At 45.8% G+C, this 24,754-nt stretch overlaps 1 protein-coding gene across 1 annotated transcript in view; it reads right to left on the reverse strand.

Annotated features, from left to right (window-relative positions):
- Window positions 1-17,256: 17,256 nt before the first annotated feature.
- The window catches only part of niban2a (niban apoptosis regulator 2a), a 300,778-nt gene continuing 293,280 nt past the window's right edge, over window positions 17,257-24,754 (reverse strand). Inside the window, exons 12-14 of the mRNA XM_072488298.1 lie at window positions 24,642-24,749; window positions 23,419-23,530; window positions 17,257-20,080 (exon numbers count right to left, since the gene is read on the reverse strand). Of these exons, the coding sequence (XP_072344399.1) occupies window positions 19,368-20,080; window positions 23,419-23,530; window positions 24,642-24,749 (933 nt within the window). The 3' untranslated portion in view covers window positions 17,257-19,367. The remainder of the gene's footprint in view (window positions 20,081-23,418; window positions 23,531-24,641; window positions 24,750-24,754) is intronic.

Consider the following 24,754-nt stretch of genomic DNA (forward strand, 5'->3'; position numbering starts at 1 on the left):
TGCAGCAATTGAGCTGCTGATAGGACATTATATTCGCCCGGTAAACCAGGTCTATGCCCGGCCCCTGCTTGCAACAAGGTGAAAAACCCCTGGGGAAATCGCTGGAAGAATTCTACCGTGCACTCCTGGTGCTGGGAAGAAGCTGCGGCTGCCCGCAAGTTTCGGCGAGAGAACACACGGAACTCTTAGTCCGGGACGCTTTTGTGGCAGGTATGCTTTAGTCACAATTTCGCCAGCGCCTGTAAGAGAAGGACACCCTGGGTCTCAGGGAGGCACGGGCCCTTGCAGGCTCCCTGGACGTGGCCTCCAGGAACACCCGTGCCTATGTTCCTGACCGCGCGGCAGCCCCCTGGGCAGCGTGGAACCCCGCCGCTGCCGCCCCTGAGACTTCCCCTGTTTCTCCACAGGACTGCGCTGCAAGGTGGCCTGGCAACCCCGAGGGGCTCCGCTGCTACATTTGCGGGCAGGCCAAGTACCCCCATCAGCGCAAGTGATGCGGCAAAAAGGGCCATTTCGTGGGGGTATGTCAGGCCCGAGTGGTGGCTGCGGTCTCCAGTGGAGAATGCGGACCGCAACCACAAACTTCTCCACGGGCCCCGTGCGGCCAACGGTCGCCGCCACCTCCATATCCCAGGGCCACGTGCGGACCCCGGGCGCCGCCATCTTGTTCCACGGACGCCACGATGGAGGGATGGGCGGCGCCATTTTGTGCACCCCGGGCATGTGCGACCAATGGCAGACACTATCTTGGATGAACCCCCAGGGCCCCAGCTCGGCCAACCACACACTGCCCGAACAGAACTCTCAACTACTGCGATTGGTGGAAACTGTATGCTTTCTATTGGCTAGAGTGTATAATATCTCCGCCCTGATAGGTGGGGTATAAGAACCCGTGCCGCCCCAGCAGCCCTCATTCTGTACCTGAGCTGCTGGGGAAACATCTAGCTTATTAAAGCCTTCAGTTGGACTACAACCTCGCTTTAGTGGTCATTGATCGTGCATCAGGGGTTAAAGAGCATGCAAGAGTCTTGTTCAACTGGATGACAAAGTGATAGATAAGTGATACATGTCCATGGGAGTTCCTGTTCAGGGAAATGTTAACATGCATTACACACAGATATTAAATTTCTCCCGCTGCTCGCTTATTGGTTCTGGCAGCTGGTTTGATAACAACACTGGATATGGCCTTACATCCTGCTCTATATTGAAACATGGCAAAGGTGTTATCCTCCTGCCAAATGGCATGTTTACAGTCTGATTAATATTTAACTTGAGGTCACAAGTCAGTGTATGGATTAGTGATTAAACACAGAAATGGATTCCATCTAATATTGATAACCAACAGACGTGGGATGAGACAAGGCCCCTTCTCAAACTTGGTCAAAATCCAAATAAATGTTTCCATGTTATGGAATGACTACAAATGCAGAGGCCCCATTGCTCAATGTTCCCATCAGGTCCATTTCCTTTTTTAAAAAAGAAAAATGTTATTTAAGGCTTTTCAACAAAATCTAAATATACAAAATATCAAAAGTGCAATCAAAGAGCATCAAAAGATCATCACATCAACCAAACCAACAGCCCCAATCCTCCAACCCTTCTGATACTGACCCCCAACCACATCCCGCCTTCCCCTTTTAAAAAGTAAATAAATTTAGAGTACCCAATTAATTTTTTCCAATTAAGGGGAAATTTAGCATGGCCAATCCACCTACCCTGCACATCTTTGGGTTGGGGGGGGGGGGGGGGGGGGGGGGGGGGGGCGAAACGCACGCAGACACGGGGAGAATGTGCAAACTCCACACGGACCGTGACCCAGAGTCGGCATCGAACCTGGGACCTCAGCGCCGTGAGGCAGCAGGGCTAACCCACTGCGCCACCGTGCTACTCTCCCCTTTTTTTAACACCCCCCCGCCCCTCCCAATCAGGTACATTTTCAAGAGGACTCCAGGCAAGAAAGAAAAAAAAAAAACTTTTACGATTTGGAAGACTGCAAACTTTTGTTTGTTTAAAATACATCCTGGCACACATTTTGCTGGTAATATAGTGGGAGTTGGGGAAATGTCCTTCAAATTACTTTCGATCAGCAATACATTTTTAAATGACTGAGATAACATGGAAGCTCAAGCATGCTTAGTTCAGTGTGCACAATAGCCAATTACAGGAGTACACTTATGATTTTGAATTAAGAAAAAAGAAGGAAATTAGTTTCAGCGTGTGTACACAGATCACATTGCAGCTCGGTGATAACCTACCTTGTGAGGGCAGGAAGGACTAAACTCCCTGGCATGTTGAAGTTTCAGCCCTTGTGCGTACAAAGGTGTGACCAAACATGTAACATCTGTCACATGCTGGAAACTCAGGGCAGGCAATAGTCTGTCCACAAGAGAGATGTGCCTAGATGTAGTGGCTCTTGTGCGCACAGTGTATATGGTGTAAATGAAGTTTTGAGGTAACCCGAGCCAGGCCAGAGTTCCCCATGGTGTGGAAAATCTTCCCAGTATAGAGTAGCCATGAGACCAACACACTAAACATGGTCACAGTGGTGATGACACCAAGCTAACAAGATTATAATAATAATCTTTATTTGTGTCACAAGCAGTCTTTACATTAACACTGCAATGAAGTTACTATGAAAATCCCCTAGTCGCCACACTCTGACGCCTCTATGGGTACACCGAGGGAAAATTTAGAATGTCCAATTCCCCAAACAAGCAAGTTTTTCGGGACTTGAGGGAGGAAACCGGACCGCCCGAAGAAAACCCACGCAAATAGGGAGAGAATGTACAGACTCTGCACAGGCAGTGACCCAAGCCAGGAATGAACTTGCTATGTTATGAATACACAGCTCTGTACGTACCAGGGAAATAGCAACCCGCAGCTGGAGCATTATCCAGTTTTACGGTTGACCGCACAGTTATTCAGAACTTCATACTTGTGTCCAAGGTGGAAGCATACTCAATCATAAATTCCCTACCAGTCTTTGAACGAAAGCTCCAAGATGCAAGGAAAGTACAGAAACAGGATGATGATAATAGTGTACCAGTTTAGGAAATCTTTTCTAAATTTTTCAGTTGAGGAAATAACTCCAGTATAGAACCAATAGCCCAGCCCCCTTAATGACCAGGTGAAAAGGTCTGGATTTGTAATGGAAAATCTGCAGGCAATGTCCTTCAATGATCAGAAGAACAATGGGGCTACCTCATCCAGACACCACCAGGCACTTTCAGCTGAAATTGGAAAGCTGTGGTTTTCTTGTCCCTGCAAGGCACGAGCATCAACTCACGGAATGCTGATCCATCCAACAAACTGGTTTGTGACCATCAACCCTTGTTCAATGTTTGCAGCAACATCAGGGAGATTTCAAGCAGAGGCTCAAACTGTAAACTTCAGACTTGGGGTGGAGCGGTGGTGGTGGGGGGGGGGGGGGGGGGGGGGGGGGGGGGAGAAATTGGTAGTGTGAATGTAATGTACAGAGATTAAATAGATTAACTTTGGATAATCTTTATTATTGACACAAGTAGGCTTACAGTAACACTGCAATTAAGTTACTGTGAAAATTCCCTGGTCACAACACTCCGGGGCTTGTTCGGGTACACGGAGGGAGAATTTAGAATGTCCAATTCACCTAACAAGCACATCTTTCGGGAATTGTTGGAGGAATCCGGCGGAAACCCACGCAGAAGCATGGAGAACGTGCAGACTCCGCACAGACCGTGCCTCAAGCGCGAATCAAATCTGGGACCCTGGTGCTGTGAAGCAACGGTGCTAACCACAGTGCTATGTTACTAAAGATGTTATTATCCTTGGGGTGGTGGGTGGGCAATGTAGCATAATGAGCTAATGGTTATGGTAATGAGTTAGTGATATGTATCATGATGTAACAGATGTCAGCAGTCATGTGCTAGAGACTCTGTAGAGCAGACAGAGCAGTCTGTACACATGAGGAGATGTGCCTACCCGCTAACCCTGCATGTATGTAAAGTATATATAATGTAAATAATGTAATTCAGAGTCAGACCAAGTTTCCCCTGGTAAGGTGAAAACCCACCATAGGTTAGTCCACAAGACTAACTGTGGTGATACACCACTGTACTTCCCTAGCATTGTACATAGTTATATAATAGTTGTGTGTAACGTGGCCCTGAAATCCTGTGTATGGTACTGTGTATTGTACTGTAGCTCTGTAGAGGTTCGGTCACCTGTATGTAACCTGACCTGGCCACGGAGAGCTCCGCCTTATACTTAACTCCCGGGGGAGTGGCTAAGACCAACTTCTGAGACCGGACCCATTTTGTCTGGGGTCGTCGGTGTCAGGTAAGCTTCCTATGTAGTGTATTAAAGCCTTAGTTAAAGTCTCACATGTCTTTGTGGTTCTTGACGCTTAGTGCATCAATTTAATACACGACAGTTATAATGGAGGCTGCTCTGAAACCCGACAAGCTCTCGCTCGACCCCCACGCTCCACGCGCGGATCACCTTTTCACCTGCTGGCTCCGGTGTTTCGAGGCCTACCTGGAAGCATCCTCCGCCTTCGCCAAAACGGACGCTGACCGACTCAACCTCCTGTGCTCATGGCTCGACTACGGCCTTTTCGACCTCATCACGGGAACTGCGACCTACGCTGACGCCATCGCGAAGCTCAAAAGCCGGTATGCACAAACTCTTAATTCTATTTACGTCCGCCACCGCCTTGCCTCCCGGCACCAGCAGCCGGGTGAACCCCTATCCATGTTCGTTCGGGACCTCCGTGCCCTCGTGCTCACCTGCAACGCGCCAGCAGTCTCCGCTGCGCAGAACACTGAGGCCCTGGCGCTGGATGCCTTTGTAGCTGGCATCGCTTCCGTTCCAATTCGCCAACTCCTACTGGCACAAACTACCCTGACTCTGGACACAGCAGTCACTATGGCAGAGGCCCAACAGGCAGCCTATGACAATAATGCATCCTACACGCCTGCACAAACTTTCTATATGCCTACCCACGTTCCCTACGTGGCCGCACCTCCCAGCAACAAACCCTGCAAGTCACGGCCCACCCAGCCACACCAGCAGTAAAAATAATGCCTGGGCCCCAGGGTTACTTTTGTGGCCAGGCAAAACACCCCAGGAAACGCTGCCCTGCTAGAGATGCTACCTGTTCAGCCTGTGGCAAGAAGGGCCATTTTGCAAACGTCTGCCGCTCCACTGCTGCCTCGGGGTCCAACACCGCGGCCTGCTACTCCTGGGTGCCGCCATCCTCCGTTCCCGGCTCGCTATTCAACATGTGCGACGCAGGGGCGCCGCCATCTTTGATTATCCCCGGCCCGGCTCCCTTCACTTCCGGTCCGCCTGACGTCATTTCCGGTCCTACGCACTCGACATCTGGCCCCCCCTCCACGTGGTCTGCATGGGCGTCGCCCGGAACCCCGACTTACGTCACTTCCGGTCCACCGCCGATCGTCACTTCCGGTCCTGCGCATTCGACCGAAATGCTGCAAACAAGTGAGATGCAGCCAGCGACAGCAACCTGCCCTCCAACAGCAGCCTACGACGCCTGGGCGCCGCCACCTTCTTCTGCAGGCCACTCCCCGGATCCGGCACCCTTCTCCAACAGCTCCACCATCACATCCATCGTCCTCGACCAGGACCGACCGCATCAGCTCGCCAGATCCACCATGGAGGTTCAGGTAAATCGTTTCAATGTCACCTGCCTCTTCGACAGCGGCAGCACAGAGAGCTTCCTCCACCCGGACACCGTGCGCCGCTGCTCCCTCAAGGTACTACCCACGCGCAGGCATATTTTCATGACCTCCAACTCCCGGTCGGCCGAGGTTTCAGGCTACTGCGTCGTCACCCTCTCAGTGAACGGCGCGGTGTTCCAGGATTTCAAATTCATGGTCCTCCCTCACCTCTGCGCCGCCGCGATCCTCGGCCTGGACTTCCAATGCCACCTGCGCTGCCTCAACTTGCATTTTAACGGCCCCCTCCCCCCCCCCCCCCCCCCTCACGGTCTCCAACCCCCAGTTCTTCCCTGATCCCCCCCCCACCCCCCCCGGGTCCCACCTGCAGTCTCTCCACGCTCAGGATCCCCCCCCCTTCACGGTTTGCTAATCTCACCCCCGACTGCAAGCCCATGGCTACTAAAAGCCGACGTTACAGTTTCGGGGACGACCAATTCATTCGAGCGGAGATTAAGCGCCTTCTCTCGGAAAAGATCATTGCTCACAGCACCGGCCCCTGGCGAGCCCAAGTGGTGGTAGTCAAGTCTAGCGAGAAACACCGCATGGTCATTGACTACAGTCAGACCATCAACCGGTACACGCTGCTTGATGCGTATCCCCTCCCCCGCATATCTGACATGGTCAACCAGATTGCACAGTACCGGGTGTTCTCCACCATAGACTTGAAATCCGTCTACCACCAGCTCCCTATCCGCCCGGAGGACCGTAACTTCACGGCATTCGAGGCGGACGGCCGCCTCTACCACTTTCTTAGGGTACCCTTTGGCGTCACCAATGGAGTCTCGGTCTTCCAACGGAAGATGGACCGAATGGTGGACCAGAACAGACTGCGGGCTACCTTCCTGTATCTGGACAACGTCACCATCTGCGGCCACAACCAGCAGGACCATGACATCAACCTCACTAAATTCCTCCAAACTGCCAAACGCCTCAATCTCACGTACAACGAGGCAAAATGTGTTTTCGGCACCACCCGCCTCGCCATACTCCGCTACGTGGTGGAGAACGGTGTCCTCGGCCCCGATCCCGACCGTCTGCGCCCCCTTCTCGAACTCCCCATTCCCACCTGCCCCAAAGAACTGAGGCGATGCCTCGGGTTCTTTGCCTACTATGCCCAGTGGGTGCCCGAGTACGCTGACAAGGCCCGACCCCTCCTCCGTTCCCCCTCATTCCCCCTCCCGCCTGAGGCCTGCCAGGCCTTCCACCTCCTAAAAACCGCTATCGCCAAAGCCGCCATGCATGCGGTAGACGAGTCTGCACCATTCCAAGTCGAGAGCGATGCCTCCGACTTTGCCCTGGGTGCCACCCTCAACCAGGCGGGCAGGCCCATCGCCTTCTTTTCCCGCACACTACAAGGCCCCGAGACCCGCCACTCCTCTGTTGAGAAGGCGGCACAGGCCATAGTGGAAGCCGTCCGGCACTGGAGGCACTACCTGGCCGGAAAACCATTTACCAACGATCAGTTGCGTTCATGTTCGACAACAAACGAGGTAAAATAAAAAATGATAAGATATTACGGTGGAGGATCGAACTCTCCACCTACAATTATAGTATCTTATACCGGCCAGGTAAGCTCAATGATCCTCCTGATGCCCTGTCCCGTAGTACTTGTGCCAACGCACAGGATGACCGACTGCAGGCACTACATAATGACCTCTGTCACCCGGGCGTCAGGCAGTTCTACCACTTCATCAAGGGCCACAACCTGCCCTTCTCAGTCGAGGAGGTCAAGGCCATGACTAGGCACTGCCAAGTCTGTGCGGAGTGCAAGCCGCAATTCTACAAGCCAGACAAGGTGCACCTAAATCAAGGCTACCCGCCCCTTTGAACGTCTCAGCATTGACTTCAAAGGGCCCCTCCCCACCCACAACCGCAACACGTATTTCCTCAATGTCATCGACGAGTACTCGCGGTTCCCCTTCGCCATTCCCTGCCCCGACACGACCTCCGCCACCGTCATCAAAGCGTTGCACGACCTCTTCATGCTGTTCGGTTATCCCAACTACATTCACAGTGACCGGGGCTCCTCCTTAATGAGTGAGGAGCTGCGTCGGTACCTGCTCACCAGGGGCGTTGCCTTGAGCAGGACGACCAGTTACAACCCCCGGGGGAACGGACAGGTGGAGAGGGAGAACGCGACAGTTTGGAAGGCCGTGCTGCTAGCCCTCAAGTCCAAAGGCCTACCAGTCTCCCGTTGGCAGGAGGCCCTCCCTGCCGCACTCCACTCCATCCGGTCCCTTTTGTGTACTGCAACGAATGCTACCCCTCATGAGTGGATGTTTCTCTTCTCCAGGAGATCGGCATCCGTGACATCGCTTCCGTCCTGTCTCCTGTCCCCGGGAGACGTCCTGCTCCGCAAGCACGTGCGGACCTCTAAGGCGGAGCCCCTGGTGGAGAGAGGCCGTCTCCTCCACGCCAACCCACAGTACGCGTACATAGCATACCCCGACGGGCGTGAGGAGACCGTCTCCATCAAGGACCTGGCCCCCTCTGGGGCCCCTGCCCTGCAACCTCCACCCCGCTCCCTCTCTGCTCCCGTCGATCCCTCGGCCTGTTACTACTCCGTGCCAGCCGTTGTCATCCCGCAGTTTCGCCTCGAGCCAGCCAAAGCGGTGGGGGACGTCATGCTGCCTTGCGACCCAGCACCACCGACTGCACGGATACTGCCGGACACTACCTCAGCGCCGCAGCTCCGACGTTCAAAGAGATCGACCAAACCCATTGTTCGTCTCGACCTCTGACGACACGGAACCTCCTGATGGACTCTGTTCGTTACTCCCTGTTTGTTTACTGTGTTTGCTACTCCATATTTTCACCCCGGACTTCCTTCTAAACAAGGGGTGAATGTGGTGATACACCACTGTACTTCCCTAGCATTGTACATTGTTATATAATAGGTGTGTGTAACGTGGCCCTGTAATCCTGTGTATGGTATTGTGTATTGTACTGTAGCTCTGTAGAGGTTCGGTCACCTGTACGTAACCTGACCTGGCCACGGAGAGCTCCTCCTTAGCCACTACCCCGGGAGTTAAGTATAAGACCAACTTCTGAGACCGGACCCATTTTGTCTGGGGTCGTCTGTGTCAGGTAAGCTTCCTATGTAGTGTATTAAAGCCTTAGTTAAAGTCTCACATGTCTTTGTGGTTCTTGACGCTTAGTGCATCACTAACACACTAAACAGCTTAAATAAACTACATCATGCATTCAAATACAGTTTTTCCAGCAATTTCTTTTATTTCAAATGTTCAGCATTGGCAGCATCTTGCTCTTGTATAGCTGTCTGTGCTAGATGTCTTAAATATCCAATCTTCAAAAGGAAAAGGAGGAAATTTCACTTCAGTGGGCCACTGCCTTGCCTTTTCGCGATTAGGGGGATCCATGATTAGGGAACAGAGCCTAAAGGTTAGAGCTTGGCCCTTCAGGACTGAAGATAAGAAACATGGTCACATGTAAAAGGATTGTTTGGAACTCTCTTCTATTTAAACCGGAGATTGATGGATTTTAGCTAACCAATGGTATTTAAAAATAAATAAATTTAGTGTACCCAATTAATTTTTTTTCCAATTAAGGGGCAATTTAGCGCGGCCAATCCATCTACCCTGCACATCTTTTGGGTTGTGGGGGCGAAACCCACGCAAACACGGGGCGAATGGGCAAACTCCACACGGACAGTGACCCAGAGCCGGGATCGAACCTGGGACCTGGACGCCGTGAGGCAGCAGGGCTAACCCACTGCGCCACTCACTAACCAATGGTATTAAAGCATATGGGGCAAAGGGACATGGCAGACCAGCCACCATTTTATTGAATGATAGCAGAACAGGTTAGAGGGGGTAAATGGCCTGGTCTTGTTTGTGTGTTATTTTGTCACCGAAGGGTGAACAAACTGCACCTGGTACAGGTTTGGTAGACAAGTCTGGAAATAGTAACTGGAATATGCCACTAAGCCAAATGCTTTGCATGTTTTTCTGTCCATTCATATGGAAAGGTAGGCACACTGGAACGTTCAGTGAAGTGAAATGGAGGAAGGTACCCCCTCCTCCTTCTTTCTCCTGTTATCACTGTGTGAAGATGCATTTAATTTCCCCCGTGCGACAGTATAGGCCAGATTTTCTGAAATTAAAACTATTTCGCAATTGGATCTTGATATACCAAAGTATGTAATTTACTTTGTGCCAATTACAATGAAAATGGACTCCATGGAATCAATGCACCCCAAAAGTCCACACGCTTGAATGCTGCTATTTGACTTCACTTACCCATCACTGCCACGCTGAATGTTAGACAACTATAAATATCCTCCCACTTCAATAACCTGCTACTAAAAGCAATTAGAGATCACTTATTTGGCCACAGATTGAACAAGTACACAAGATTCATTACTGATAAAGCAAATTTGAGCTCAGCTGTATCTGGTGAACTTGTACATTTCATAGAATTCCACATTTACTCTTGCTGGTCATTGTTCTATTAATATTCAACCAGTAGAGGGCAATGCTGGCTCAATTAACCTTTTGACTTTGTAAATTAAGAGTGACTTTCTGTCACTGCATCGTTTCTGCTGTCCCAATCTTTCCAATAGATCCCAACTTCTTTTCCTTGTAGCAAGATGTCGCTGTTTTATCAATTCCTCCATTTTTGGAAAAGCCCATCTCCCAGTAACATGCAACTAACTGCATGTTCTTCAGTTCAGTCTTTCCTTCCTTCAAGCGTCATCATCCTCCCATGTAAAAACCAATCCATGACTCCACCGTCCTTGCATGACCCTCATTCTCCAACCCCCTTCCATTCCCTCCCATCACTTTGCTGATGATCGAGTGTAGACTGATGGGACAATTATTCACAGGATATTTATTCACAGGATTTGTCTTGTCGTTTGTGGACAGGTTATGCCTGGGGAACTCTCCACATTGTTGGTTGGCTTGCCAGTGCTGTCGCTGCACTGGAATGTAACATCATAGCTGGTAAATCATGTCGCAAGTACTACAGAATTGTGATAAACTGAGACACTGAATATGTTGGCAATGCTGTACTTATCTGAGTAGTATTTCAAATTGAAAAAGCCAAAGCTTGGCTGGAAGAGAGAAAGGCAAATTGTGTCGGGGAGTGGGAAAATAGAGAATCAGAGTGCGGTCAGCAGGCATTCGTGTTTCAAATGAAGTATTGGGCCCATCGCCTTATTAGTGCTGATATAAAGCCAATCTCAAGCATAAATAAAACAAAACATGACAACAGCTGTAGCATTGAGCAAATTCTCCAAATCACACCAAATGGAGATAACGAGGGAGCAAACAAATTCATTTATGGGCGGCACGGCAGACCAGTGGTCAGCACTGCTGCCCCAGAGCGTCGAGGACCCGGGTTCGATCCCGGGTCACTATCCGTGTGGAGTTTGCACATTCTCTCCATGCCCGCGTGGGTCTCACCCCCCACAACCCAAAGATGTGCAGGGTAGGTGAATTGGTCACTCTAAATTGCCCACTAATTGGAAAAAAGAATTGGATACTCTAAATATAATTTTTATTTTTATTTTTTATACAGGATGTGGGCATCGCCGAGTAGGCCAGCATTTATTACCCATCTCTAATTGCCCTTCGGCTAGGGTTTCTAGAGCAGTGATCTCCTGCCCCTCCCCCCCAACCCTAAGTGTGTCATGAAATAAGATTGATTCTAAATTTTTATTTTATTTTCATGTACTAAATGATCTGTTTGAGCTGCTCGCAGAAAAATACTTTTCACTGTACTTCAGTACACACGACAATAAACAAATCCAAATTCATGTAATTAACTAAAACTAACCTTCATCTTCAGCTCTGTGGTTGGCACCTTCAAGACCCGATGAATTTTGGGCCTCCCGCATATGCTCCAGGTGGGAAGAGCCGCACATGCGTGGTTTCGATTTTTATGTTGGTCAGGCCCATGCGCCTGACCAACAGGACTTGGAGCTGAAGACAAAAGGTCCCATCTGCCTGTACAAAAAGCGAAAGCTCAAGGGAGAAAAAAAACAAACCATGGGAGAAGCGAGAGAGACAGGGAGAGGTTAAAAAAAAAAATCAGAGGCGGGGAGGATTAATAAACAAAGTTCTCAATAAGGGAAGAAGGCAGAGAAAATACATATGTCACAAATATATTTTTATAGGACAGAGGTGTGCCATGACACAAAAACTTGCGAACAGAGTCAAAGGTTTGTTCCATATTTTGGCATCAGGATGTCATACGAAGAAGCCAGTTTTCGAAGTTGTTGCCTTACAGAGGATACGTTGTGAAGAAGATGGGAATCCCTTAATTGCAACATTTAAAGTAGACTGGAATTGAGTATTTTCATTCTTGATGAAATAAGACAGAATCTCCAAAACCAGTTAAAATCGGTCTACAGTACGAAAAAAAACACATGAAAATGTACTGGTCGTGTTAACCTGGTAAACGTGGGCAGTAATATCAGCTTGCCATCTGGCAATGAGGCTGGTGAGATATTTGCTTTCATCCAATTGGGATGGTCAATGTGTGTGTGTCACCTAGTTTAAAGCTCTGCAATAAATTACATAATGTAGCAGGAGATGGCTTCAGTGTCTGGCTTTCAATAAATTAACACTCTAAATAGTTACACATTTGTTGGGACTTTAAGACCATAAGACATAGGAGCAGAATTAGGCCATTTGACCCGTCGAGTCTGCTCAGTCATTCGATCAGGGTTGATATGTTCCTCATTCCCATTCTCCTGCCTTCTCCCATAACATCCGATCTTATTATTCAAGAACATCTGATTTATGCTCGAGGTGCTGTTACCTACAGGGCTACAAACGAAGAGCTGGAAGGTGAAATTAGTTCTTTCTTAGAACATAAAAACTAGGAGCAGCAGTAGGCAGTTTAGCGCCTCAAGCCTGCGCCATCGTTCAATACCATCATGGGCGATCTCATCATGGCCTCAACTCCAATCCCACCTGTTCTCTGTAACCCTTCAATCCATTACTAATTAAAACTCTAACTCCTCCTTAAATTTACTCTGTCCCAGCATCCACCGCACAGCAAATTCCACAGATTCACGACCCTTTGGGTGAAGTAGTTTCTCCTCATCTATCTTACATTTGCTACCCCTTATCCTGAGTCGATGACTTCTCATTCTAGAATGCTCCACAAGAGGAAGCACCTTTTATCCTCTTGAGCTCAATTTGATCTGCCCTCATTCTTCTAAACTCTAGAGAATACAGGCCAAACTGCACAATCTCTCTGCATAAGACAAACCCCTAATCTCTGGAACCAATCTAGTGAACATCTAGTGAACCTCCTATGAACTGCCAATGCCATTACATCTTTTCTCAAATAAGGGGACCAAAACTGTGCACAATACTCCAGGTGCGGTCTCACCAGTGTACAGTTGCAACAACACTTTCTTATCTTTATACTCTATTCCTTTAACAATAAACGGCAACATTCCATTTGCTTCCTTTATTACCTGCTGTACCTGCATGCTAGTTTTCTGCGACTCATGCACAAGGACACCCAGATCCCTTTGCCCCGGAGCACCCCGAAGTCTCTCCCCATATAGATAATAAGTTCCCTTTCCATTTTTCCGACCAAAATGATGATCTGACACTTATCCGCATTAAAAGGTGGCTGCAATATTTTGGCCCACTTACCTAAACTATCTATATCCATTATAACGTTTTCATTTCCTCATTACAACTTACTGTCCCACCTATTTTAGTGTATCTACAAATTTGGTTATCGGACTTTCTATCCCCATCTCCAAGTGGTTAATATAGATTGGAAATAGTTGGGGCCCCAAGGACCGAATCCTGCGGCATCTCCACTGCCACTTCCTTTAATACCCGAGTATGTAGTCCATCAGTCCCTGGGTGCTTTTCTGCCCTCAATTCCAATAGTTTGTTGGGGCGGCATGTGGCGCAGTGGTTAGCACTGGGACTACAGAGCTGAGGAACCGGGTTCGAATCCCAGCCCTGGGTCACTGTCCATGTGGAGTTTGCACATTCTCCCCGTGTCTGCGCGGGTTACAACCCCACAACCCAAAGATGTGCAGGTTAGGTGGATTGGCCATGCTAAATTGCCCCTTAATTGGAAGAAAAAATTATTCGGTACTCAAAAATAAATAAAAAATTCCAATAGTTTGTTGGGTACTGTTTCCCTCATACTGCTGATTATTCCAAGTTCCACCCTTTCTATCTCCTCTGAATTGCCTGTTCCTATAGGGATGTACTAGTGTCCTCCACCATGAAAACCTGAGGCAAAATATTGATTTAGTATCTCCGCCAATTCTGTGTTTCCACCATAAACTCTCCAGTTTCATCTTCCAAGGGACCAACACTCACTTTCGCGACTCTCCCCTTTTATGTACTTACAGAAGTTTTTGCTATCCTTGTTGATATTTGGAGCTAGCTTTCTTTCGTAATTTACCTTTGTTCTATTTATTACTTTTTTTAAAGTAACCCTTTGATTACGTCTAAAAGTTTCCCAATCTTCCAGCCTGCCACTGGCCTTTGCAACATGGTATACCTTAATTTTCGGCTTTATATTGTCCTTAACCTTCTTGCTTAGCCTTGGATGTTTTTTTTTTTTACCTCATTTAACCATCTTTCTTCCTCTCTGGAATAAAGCATGTTTAATTTTTTTTTGCAAACAAACAAATGCCAGCTGAATCACTGCTCGCACTTTCTACAGCAGGTTTCCCATACTTTCCTAGTCTTTTCCTGATCTCAGCAATCGTGTTGACACCTTTGTCAACCCTTTTCTTCATTTCAAATTCTTTTTGTCACTTGTCATGTGTTTCAGGTCTTGCTGAATCTGTACCGTTCTGTATCCATTTCCTGAAGTCATTCGCTCTAACCTGAAACTTACTTTCCATTTGGAGAATGTAATTTTATTAAATCTATTGCAGGACAAAATATTGATTTAGATTAAAGGAACTATAAAGTATGGTTAATACAGAGTGCCTCCTGTGAGCCAATCACCTTACGATAGATGTGTAGATGGGAGCACCAAGTATTCTAAACTATTAACTCCCTTCTCGCCAGTCTCCAAGGTGCAAGTAGGCCTGCGTGGCGGATTTTAGTTTGATTATTTTTAGGATGTTTTCACATTATATTCACTCTGGCAAGCTAACAAGGTCAAGGCAGCATTTTGTACTAACATTGGGCCAAAGAAGCAGTTGTGTAATTTGTGCAACCTACAAAACCACACCTGTATTGAACAAGAATTATAATTAGTGACCAAATTAGTAGCAAACCTCAATTAGGTCCCGATTAGAAAATAGATAATTTAAGGCTGGGATTATACTAATGTCTATTAAAAATATTAATTTGCTGCTGTAAGTTTTGTGGATTAGAAATCAAGCAGATACCACTGGGCACAAGTCTTCATTTTTGTCCCTGGCAGTCTTGGAGCAAGTTCAGGGTAATGACTGAAGAGTCAGACAAGATAAATATCACAACAGTCTCATTGTTCCACTTCATGGGGCAGTGTGTGCAAATATTCAAATATAATAAAATTAACCCAGTAACAACTTACCAGTTGGCCAAATATAACGAATTTGAGATGAGATAATGTTAATTCAATATGAGTTAAGTAACAGTCCAAACCATGTGTGGGTGGAGACGGAGGTGAGCATATATAATGGGTAAAATGACGGCAGCAGCCCTGTGGCATAAGGACCAACAAAAAAAAACCATTTCCCAGAACCAATTGTTCAAAGGCTAAAGGAGAGAAAAGCTCATGATGTGCTTCGTATCACACAAGATTGTTGAAACACATAAATGGGTCCAAGTAAGACAAGCACACAAAAAGGATTGAAAAATATGTTGAGGATATAGGTTCCTAAATCTATGACTTAAGATGGAGCAAACATACTCTACTATTTCCTGTGCCCCAATCACTTTGTTGACTTAAGCCTTCATTTTGGTACTTAACCAATAAGCAAAGTTGCCATAGTCCCAGATGATTATAGGCTGTTTACCACTTGGAGGGGGAAGAGCTGACTGGTGCTGATTTAACCTCAGGCGAGGAACAAGGTTGAGAAGGCGGGGCCTTCATGAATAACCTAGCCGGTACAGGGATTGAACCCGTGCTGCTAGCCTTTGCTCTGCATCACAAACCTGCTGTCCAGCCAACTGAGCTAAACCGGTCCCAATACTGAACATCAAGCCACCTACTTTGGGGAACTGTAAAGAGGCACGAGAGCGATAAATCAGAGAATTATTGTTCTGTACTGAAGAATTAATTCAGCTGGATGTAGTACATTTTCTTGCTCTTGGAAGTAAATTTTCTGTGTAAATACAAACATACAGGGTGTGGGGCAGTGAACAGCAATGCAGCTGGGAGGGAAACGCAGAATCGCCGAGCAGAAACTGATAGTCAAGTTCCGCATGCATGAGTACGGCCTCAACTGGGATCTTGGATTCATGTCTCATTACATTCACCAACCCCCCCCCCCCCCCCCCCAACCACCACCTGGCCTGGGCTTGCAAAATCCTACCAACTGCCCTGGCTTGAGACAATTCACACCTCTTTAACCTGTGATTATCCCTCTCTCCAGTCACACTGTCTGGACCTGTAAAGACTTAATTACCTGCAAAGACTCACATTCAAAGTATTATCTTGCATCATTGGCTTTGTCTTTATGTGCTGTGTTTGTGTAACCAACCTCTTCAGTCACCTGGTGAAGGAGCTATGCTCCGAAAGCTAGTGATTCCAAATTAATCTGTTGGACTTTAACCTGGTGTTGCAAGACTTCTTACTACCCATCCCAGTCCAACGCCAGCATCTCCACATCATGGCTGGGAGGAAAGACAAGGTTGGCCAGGAAATTAATGCTGCCAAAACTATGGCAGCAGTGGCATACTTGCAGGATTCTCTTCAGGTATTTATAAGGTAATTCACTGGCAAGGTAACCCCCCCCCCCTCCCCCAGGCCCCTTTTCAGCTACGGATCAGTTGGCAGTACCCTCACCAGAGTCAGAAAGTTGTGGGTTTAAGTTCCACACCAGGAATTCATCATAAAAACCGAAGTCCAATAGTCCAGTACAGTACTGAAGTTCTGCACTGTTAGAGGTGCCACCTTTTGGATGAGATGTCTGCCTGCTCAGGTGGATGGCACTGTTTCAAAGAGAGGCGCTATCCTGAGTCTCCTGGCCAATAGCTATTTTCCAATCACCATCGTTAAACAAACATATTATCTGGTCATCATCACAATGCAGTTTGTGGGAGCTTGTAACGTGCAAATTACCTGCCAGGTTTCCGACAGGACATCGGAGTACTTTTAGTAGTGTGGTCATTGACTGTAAAGCTTTCCGGGACATCCAGTGGTCATGAAAGGTGCTAGAATAATGCAAGTCTGTCTTTCTTTAGAGTCTAGACTTCATGGACTCCAGGTCCTGAGGTGAATGCAGTTGGGTTTTCTTTGTTCCCTAAAGGAATCAAGGCATTCCAAGTAATGGTGATCTCCAACCCTTTTCCCTCTGCTTGCAGCACACGGAGGCAGGAAAAGTACTATGCTTCTCCAAACATAAACACAATGAAAAGGGCACTTCAGTCTTGATGAAAACTTTATTAAATTCAGATTTTTGCAAAAAAAAAAAGGCAGCTTAATAAAATACTTTGGAGAATTCATGGGAACCCATAATGCAGGGTGAACAGGGATCAGGATCACTAGTAGCATCTGTAAAACCCTCAAGTTGAAAGCAGCAATAAAGAGGGGAAAAGAGAAAAGGAGTATTACATAACAAACTGCCTCTAACTGGGATTGTACAGATTGAGGCACATCAGCACTGTTTTTTTTGTGCATTGTACGCCTTTCAATAAAATTAGAAGATCGTTTACATATTTTTCTTTCCCGTTTTATCGGTGAAAGCTTTTAATCATAAACTATAATAAAATGGAAAAGCCCACTTCGTGTCAAACTAAAGGTCAAGCCAATAAGCAACAACTGCTCATCCCAAGCAGATTCCAGCAATATTTAATAGTTAAATAAGCATTTAAGCTAAATAATATGAAATAAAATCTCTTAAATAGAAGAAACCTTTTTTTTTCTCTAATGAACAGGTCATGGAATATTTGGCCTAAAGTCATGGCACAGAATTGGCAGAATGCAGTTTTATAAAATAAAAATCTGGACCCCCCTTTCATCAATGGAAACCATATTCCACTGCTGTTTCTCCACTCCATATTAACATATCAACAAACCAACTATCCAGCAGTTAATTGACCAGGATTGCACACTTAAGAGCCACTAGTGTTGGCATGTTTGCCGCACAGGTTGATATTTAACCAGGCAGCAATTGGTGAAGATTAACTAACTTAGACCCAATCCCCTTCTTGCTTTAAACAAAAAAAAAAAAGTGTAATAAAGTACAATTTATACTGTTTAGGATGCTGGAAGTCTTGAAAACCTGCTTCAGGAGATACGCAACTGGAGGGATTCTGCGTGTAAAAATGCATCCTAGAAACATATGCTACAGTTTATGATAATTTACTTTTCCATTAGTTATTCCATAATACCACATTCAGTTTTCCAGTGAATCATTATGGGTACTTTGGATAGACCTGTCAATTAAAACAATGCTTATATAATCATTAGTCAGTCAGTCTTGTAAGACAGAAGCTAGCGACTGTCAACATGGCAGTCACTATTTCTGTATCAGTTGTTGCCGAACAATATGGTTTTCATGGCACAATGTTCACAAACAGATAATACACCGTTAGTTGCTCCAAATTCTTGACTTTACATGGGTTTCAGAAACACATTTGCAGCAAGGTGTGTTTTGGTTTAAAGTATTTTCCTTAAATAGCTAGCAGATCATTATGCCCTGTTATTAATTCTTTGTGATACCATGGTGCCATATTACAGAAAATAAATGAAAATGTAGCAAGTTTCAAAGAACAAATGCATTGTGTAGCAATTCTCAAAAGCATGTACAAAAAGAAACATTTGAAAATAACAAATTATCTTGTGTTGCATTCATTGCTGACAAGTGTAGCACCTTACCATGGCACACATGACCCCCAATGTGAAGTGACGCTCTCAAATTAATAACCATGAACCATTTTCATAATGCTGTTATGGTAAAGTGAGCAAGCCACCATTCTGTATTAACAACTTAGCATCTATCTGGGGTTTGGATTCTATTGCACATTTTGAGTGGCATTTTACCATGATAAAGAAGATGACAAACTACACTTGTGCAAAAATGCTGGCTTAAGTGTAACAAACCATGAATCGGCAAAAGAAAATCAGCTCTAACCAAGCAGATCTAATGAAAATATTTGATGCACCAGAGAATAAAATTACAATGCATAATAAAAGAGGGGACAATAAGCAGGACGTAATGTATTAACGCATACTACAGAATAGGAAAACGTAAGCACCCAAGATGGAATGTACACCATTAGGCATTTTGGCGGAGAACCTCTACAATGTGATAATGAACAGATAAACAAAAAACCCAAACAGAGCAGCCCTGAAACTCTGCAGGCCTTCTCCCAATCTCCCGTCATCGTTACGGTGAGGGACCGGTATAATTCTCAAGTGAATTTCAGGGCCAGTGTGTCACCACTGCAGTAGTAGGGAAACTGCATTTGAAGGCTAAAAAGCCACACAATTCTTTTTGGACTAACTGCAGCCAAATCTATTCCCCAGCAATTAAGATTCCGATTTTGTGTCTTGTACTTGCTGATGTGCCTCATGAGAATCTTCTGCAACTTCAGAGATTTTTGAAGCAACCTCCTCGCCAGTTTCTTTATCATTAGAATCTTGTTGGCAAAGAGTCGCATTCTCTTGATGTGACTCACTTTCTTCGTGCTTTGCTGGAGAGCTGATTGTAGAACTGTTGCCATCTTCAGTCTTCTCAGTAGGAGGGGAGGACTGGTGCTCTTCCTGGAGCAACTTGGACTCAATTTCTTCAGAAGGGTTCCTCCCGGGTGCTTTCTCACTTGTACAAACTGCTCCATTGCTCAGGGCAATGTCTGCCGGTGCAAGTACTTCAGTTTCAATTTTAGCTATCGTCAACAGGTCACAGATCTCTTTGACACTATCGGGTGATTTGACTGGGCTGCAAGGTTCCAACGAACCATCGTTTGCAACGTGCTCCTCTTCAGCCACTTCTTTGAGGTCACTCTTAACGTCAACCTCGTCGGGATGGCAAATCCCATCATCTTGAATCATTGAAACCACCTGCTTCATCCTTTTCCTCTTATCACTGGCGTTTTCAGGGCCACTGCTTTCTTGGTTGCCAAACTCACTGTTCCAGTTGATAGGCTGGTCTTCAAGCAGGAACAGGTTGGGGTCACTGTTGGACATCACTATGCTGTCTCTAAAGAGGTTATGCTTTCTTTGAACAGCTGCTTCCTTCACAGCTAATATAAAAAAAAACACAAGTTAGAACATGGTCACCATTGCAATCAAAGCAACCCTTCTTAAGCTGACCAATGTAAAGTTAGCACTTCTTAAATAATGAACAATCCAATATTTTGCTGCAGCAAGTGTCAAGCACAAATTGTTCTGCAGGGGGTTGAGATTACTGGTTGCCAGCCCACAACACAAACAGGGGTGCCCAATGAAGATTTTTATAATCCACTCATGATTTGTGCATTTGATAATTTCAAGATATACCACGCCTGTCAAAAAAAGCCATCACCCTTACAGTATAATGTCACTCCCCAAATCCTCCAGGTGAACAAAACTTTCTTGGGGGCATCATCTTCTTGTGCATTGAACTATAGGTCTTTGTCTTGGCTACAGCTATGTGGGTTACAGAATTTGTTTTACAGCTCAGTCAACATATTCCCTGCTTGGCCCGGGTGGCACAGCGGTTAGCACTGCTGCCTCACGGTGCTGAGGACCCAGGTTTTATCCCGGTCCCGGGTCACCGCCAGTGTGGAGTCTGCACATTCCCCCCGTGTCTGCGTGGGTCTCACCCCCACAACCCAAAGATGTGCAGGGTAGGTGGATTGGCCACACTAAATTGCCCCTTAATTGGAAAAACAGAATTGGATTCTCTAAATGTATTTAACAATAATTCCATGCTTGACTACATCTACAATTTGATTCCTATGGGGGACGTGGGGTAGTGAGTAAGAAAAGCTCATTGTATGATTCCATGTCAGTGGGGGAGCACAAAATCCTGAGAAAACCTACAAACGGCAATTCCTAAACCAGTCATTTATGTTTGTGAAACTTTGTGGTTGGGCACACGTCGACTGCTGCCTTGACTCAACAATGGCAATGAAATGTCAAAACAAAGTTTGTGATGAGCTTTAGAATGTTGGACATGTAACATAAATACAAGCTTTCTTTCCTAGTTTTTAAACAATCAAGAGGGCAATGCTGAATCTAATTTACACAGAAGTAATTTTGTAAAAAAAAAAAAAACAACTTTGTCCTATCATTGTAATGCTTTGTTAAAATTGGCCCATTCCAAAGCATTTCTGAGCAGTTTTTCCAAAATATGTTAGACCGCCAACTTGGTGCACTGACAACCCTAATAATTTAAAATAAATTTATGGAAGAAATAGTTTAAGCCGGTCTGAGAAACTGTCTCAGCAATAAAACCAAACTTCTAAATGACTAATATGTGGGCAGTATCTGAATTCAAAATTAAGATTAATTTTGACAATGACGAGAAATAGCCAAAGTGCCAATGGGTTCCGAATATCTTTCTCGGCAAACATTGCTCACTTAATCCCATTGTGGTGGGCTGGGTACAGGGTGTCGGTATCGGATTGCTCTGTGAAAAGAAATGGTAGGAATTGGGCTCCCAACAAGCCAAGATTGGATCTTGCTTTTGCCATAATGGGGGAACAGAACAGAGGCCAGTTATTTTTCCTGATCAGTAGGGAAAGAATTTCAAATATCCCCCCCACCCCGGTATAGCCAATGAGATAATGGCATTATTCCCCTGCTTTACACAGAAGCACACCTTCAGAAAATAGTTGGCACATCCAGAGAGACCATAACGAGATTAAATAATTGAAATACTAGGACTAAACATTCATGTAAAGTATGACTATGTAAGTTGCCAGAACTAATCTCCCCCCCATTATTCCTTCTCAAGTGTATAATCGTCGAATCCCTACAGTGCAGCAGGCCATTCAACTCAAAGTCTGCACCATCCCTCCGAAAGAGCACCTGACCAAGATCCACACACCCACCCTATCCCCGTAACTCCACCTAATCTTGTGGACGCTTAGTAGGGGCAATTTAGTATGGCCAATCCACCTAACCTGCACATCTTTGGACCATGGGAGAAAACCGTAACACCCGGAGGAAACCCACGCAGACACGGGAGAGCCTGCAATTCTACAGTCACCCAAGGCCGGAATCGAACCCGGGTCTCTGATGCTGTGATAACCACTGTCTTGTTTGGTATCCTTTTCCATCCCAGTCACCTTCACTGGCTCCCTACCCCTCCGCACATGGGTGTTACAACCATCTTGCACAAGAACCTACCAAGGACCTTGGGCGCACACCAACTCTGGTCTACCATATCTCCCCCTTCAGTGCACTTTTACCACCATCAGTGGCACAGCCTTCACCCATATGACTCCACACCCTGAAACTCCCTCTCTCAACTCCTCCAAACTTGCTGAGGCATTTCTCCCCATCTTTAAAATAAAAGCCCGAGAGAAACAGGTCACTCCAACCACAACTTTAGCTCAGTTCCCCTGTTTGCTTTCTGACTCCCACCCATGATTTGCCTCAGGACATTCCACTCCAGTTAAGAACGTCCTTAATTAACCAAGTTGCCAATGACAGAGCCCAGCATAAGCTGCTGCTGGAGATGGCAGAATGTATGGGTGGTGGTGGTGGTGATGTGTGGGGGGGGGGGGGGGGAGAGGAATGAGGTCCCCCCAAAAAACACACAACAGTGCTATCTGATTGTATTGGGTTTCAGTCGATTGCAGACTGCCAGCTGGAGGTTCGTGTTAGTGTACAGCACCCAATCTGTAACCCATTACAATACTGACTAATTTCTTCCAAGTTATCCCAAAGCATGGGCAAGCCCTCCTTCCACCTGCAACTGCCATTGAATTCTAGAACTGCAACCCTATCGTCCGTCCTTGCAGCTTGTGTGAGGGCGCCTCACTGACTCTTTCAAACCAATTTCATAAATCTCCAACAGCAGTGATTTGGGAAAAGGTTGCTAACTATTTTAGGACATTAGCCATTTCACAATTACAACAATATGTTTTCCACATATCTAATCTCCAATTCATCATAGCCTCTCCCTCCCCCTCCCAAGTCTCTGGTTCACATACACTAGGTGGCAGGATATTATGCATTTTAGGTAGATATTCCAAAACCTTAAGAGAAAAAAAAGCACAGGATGGCAATGGACAATCTGCTGCATATTTCGGAGGTTATTTATTCTGACCTGGGACAAAGCCAAGAGTAGAGACAGACATTGTGGATCCTACAATCCACCACAGATGTTATCTTCCCGCCCCCATTATAGTTCATCGCATGTCTGGTAACCATTTCCAATTATTGCCAGATTTCATAATTAAAGGACAAAACCACCTCCTCATTGGTGGAGAGCTGTAGTAAAACCCCCTCCATACGCAACAAAGTTTAATAAACTAGAGCTCTAAAATATCTCAATTATCTGGTTGGTTTATCAGTATTGTACCTTCTTTATAAAACTTGTCAGAATGCTGCTTAAAACTATTTATTTTTGCCTTGGGAATGACCTTACCTAGCATTATGTCTTTTGAGACAGATTGGAGAACCACCTCTTCAAAAATATTATCTACCAGGATAAACTTGGAAAAATCCTCAAAGATGTACTCTTGAAATTTAGGTAGGGCCTGTGGAAAAGGATTAAGAATCAGTCACTGTGGTTCAGGAACGAACAGAATTTTTAATATGAACTCGAACAAGAATGCCACAAAGATATCCATCCGCTTTACATTCAAATGCACACTGATTCTATAAATCATTCAAATTCCTACAACACCGAAGGTTCACTATGCTGATTCTGAGGAGAGTGGTTCAACTGGGCCTGCATTCACTCGGGTTGAGAAGGAAGATAGGAGATCTGATTGGAATGCATAACATTCTAACAAGTGCTGGATAGACTAGATGCAGGGAGGATGTTTTCCATGGTTGGGGAATGTAGAACCAGTGGAGACAGTCTCAAGATACAGGGTAGGCCAGTTAGGACAGAGATGAGGAAATATTTCTTCACTCAAATGGGAGTGAAACTGCAGAATTCCCCACCATCAAAGCCTGTGGAGGACAAGTCACTGAATGGATTCAAGAAAGAGACGGATAGTTTTCAAAAAGATTTTAATGGCATCAAGGGGTATGGGAAGAAAGTAGGAGTTATGGCATTGAGATAGAGGATCCGCGATGATCAAATTGAATGGCGGCCCAGGCTCGAAGGGCTGAATGGCCCACTCCTAGGTTCTATGTTTCTATATAGCTCAGACTTAGAAAGAAGCAAATGGATTCTCAGCCTTCATAGGGTAGAACTTAAAAAATGGTTCAAACATTCACAAAACTGCACACAGAACCTAGAGCAAATTTGGAATTATTTACAGGGGTAGATCTCAATAGACACCATGCTGAGAAAAATAGTACATTTTATTGGACATAATTTACTCCGTACTGATCGTAACGGAAATAAGCTTTTGTTACGATCTTAATGGAAATAAGCTTTTGTTATGTATGCTGGCCTACTAGATTACAATGCATTTCCAATTGATGAAATGGGCACCTAGAGGTGGTATAAGGATATCACCACAAAAAAAAAAAAAATGGAAAAAATCAACTTGCCCAATATTTGAAGAGGGAGCAAGAGATCCTCACTGTCAAATGTTTCAACAGATTCATATATTTCACCTTTATAGATGACAGATGCATCAGTTTAGCATAACAGGTGACATCATGTAATTATGAAGAAAGTTCAAAGCTCACCGTGTTGACAGATGAAGAGAGATTCTTTAGCATGTATGGAATAGTAATCTGAAGCAGTGCTTCTCGGAAAAACTTCTTCCTCACAGTGCTGCTGTCATAGTCGTATTTCTGGG

This window comes from Scyliorhinus torazame, chromosome 22, assembly GCF_047496885.1.
Source record: "Scyliorhinus torazame isolate Kashiwa2021f chromosome 22, sScyTor2.1, whole genome shotgun sequence".
NCBI lineage: Eukaryota > Metazoa > Chordata > Chondrichthyes > Carcharhiniformes > Scyliorhinidae > Scyliorhinus > Scyliorhinus torazame.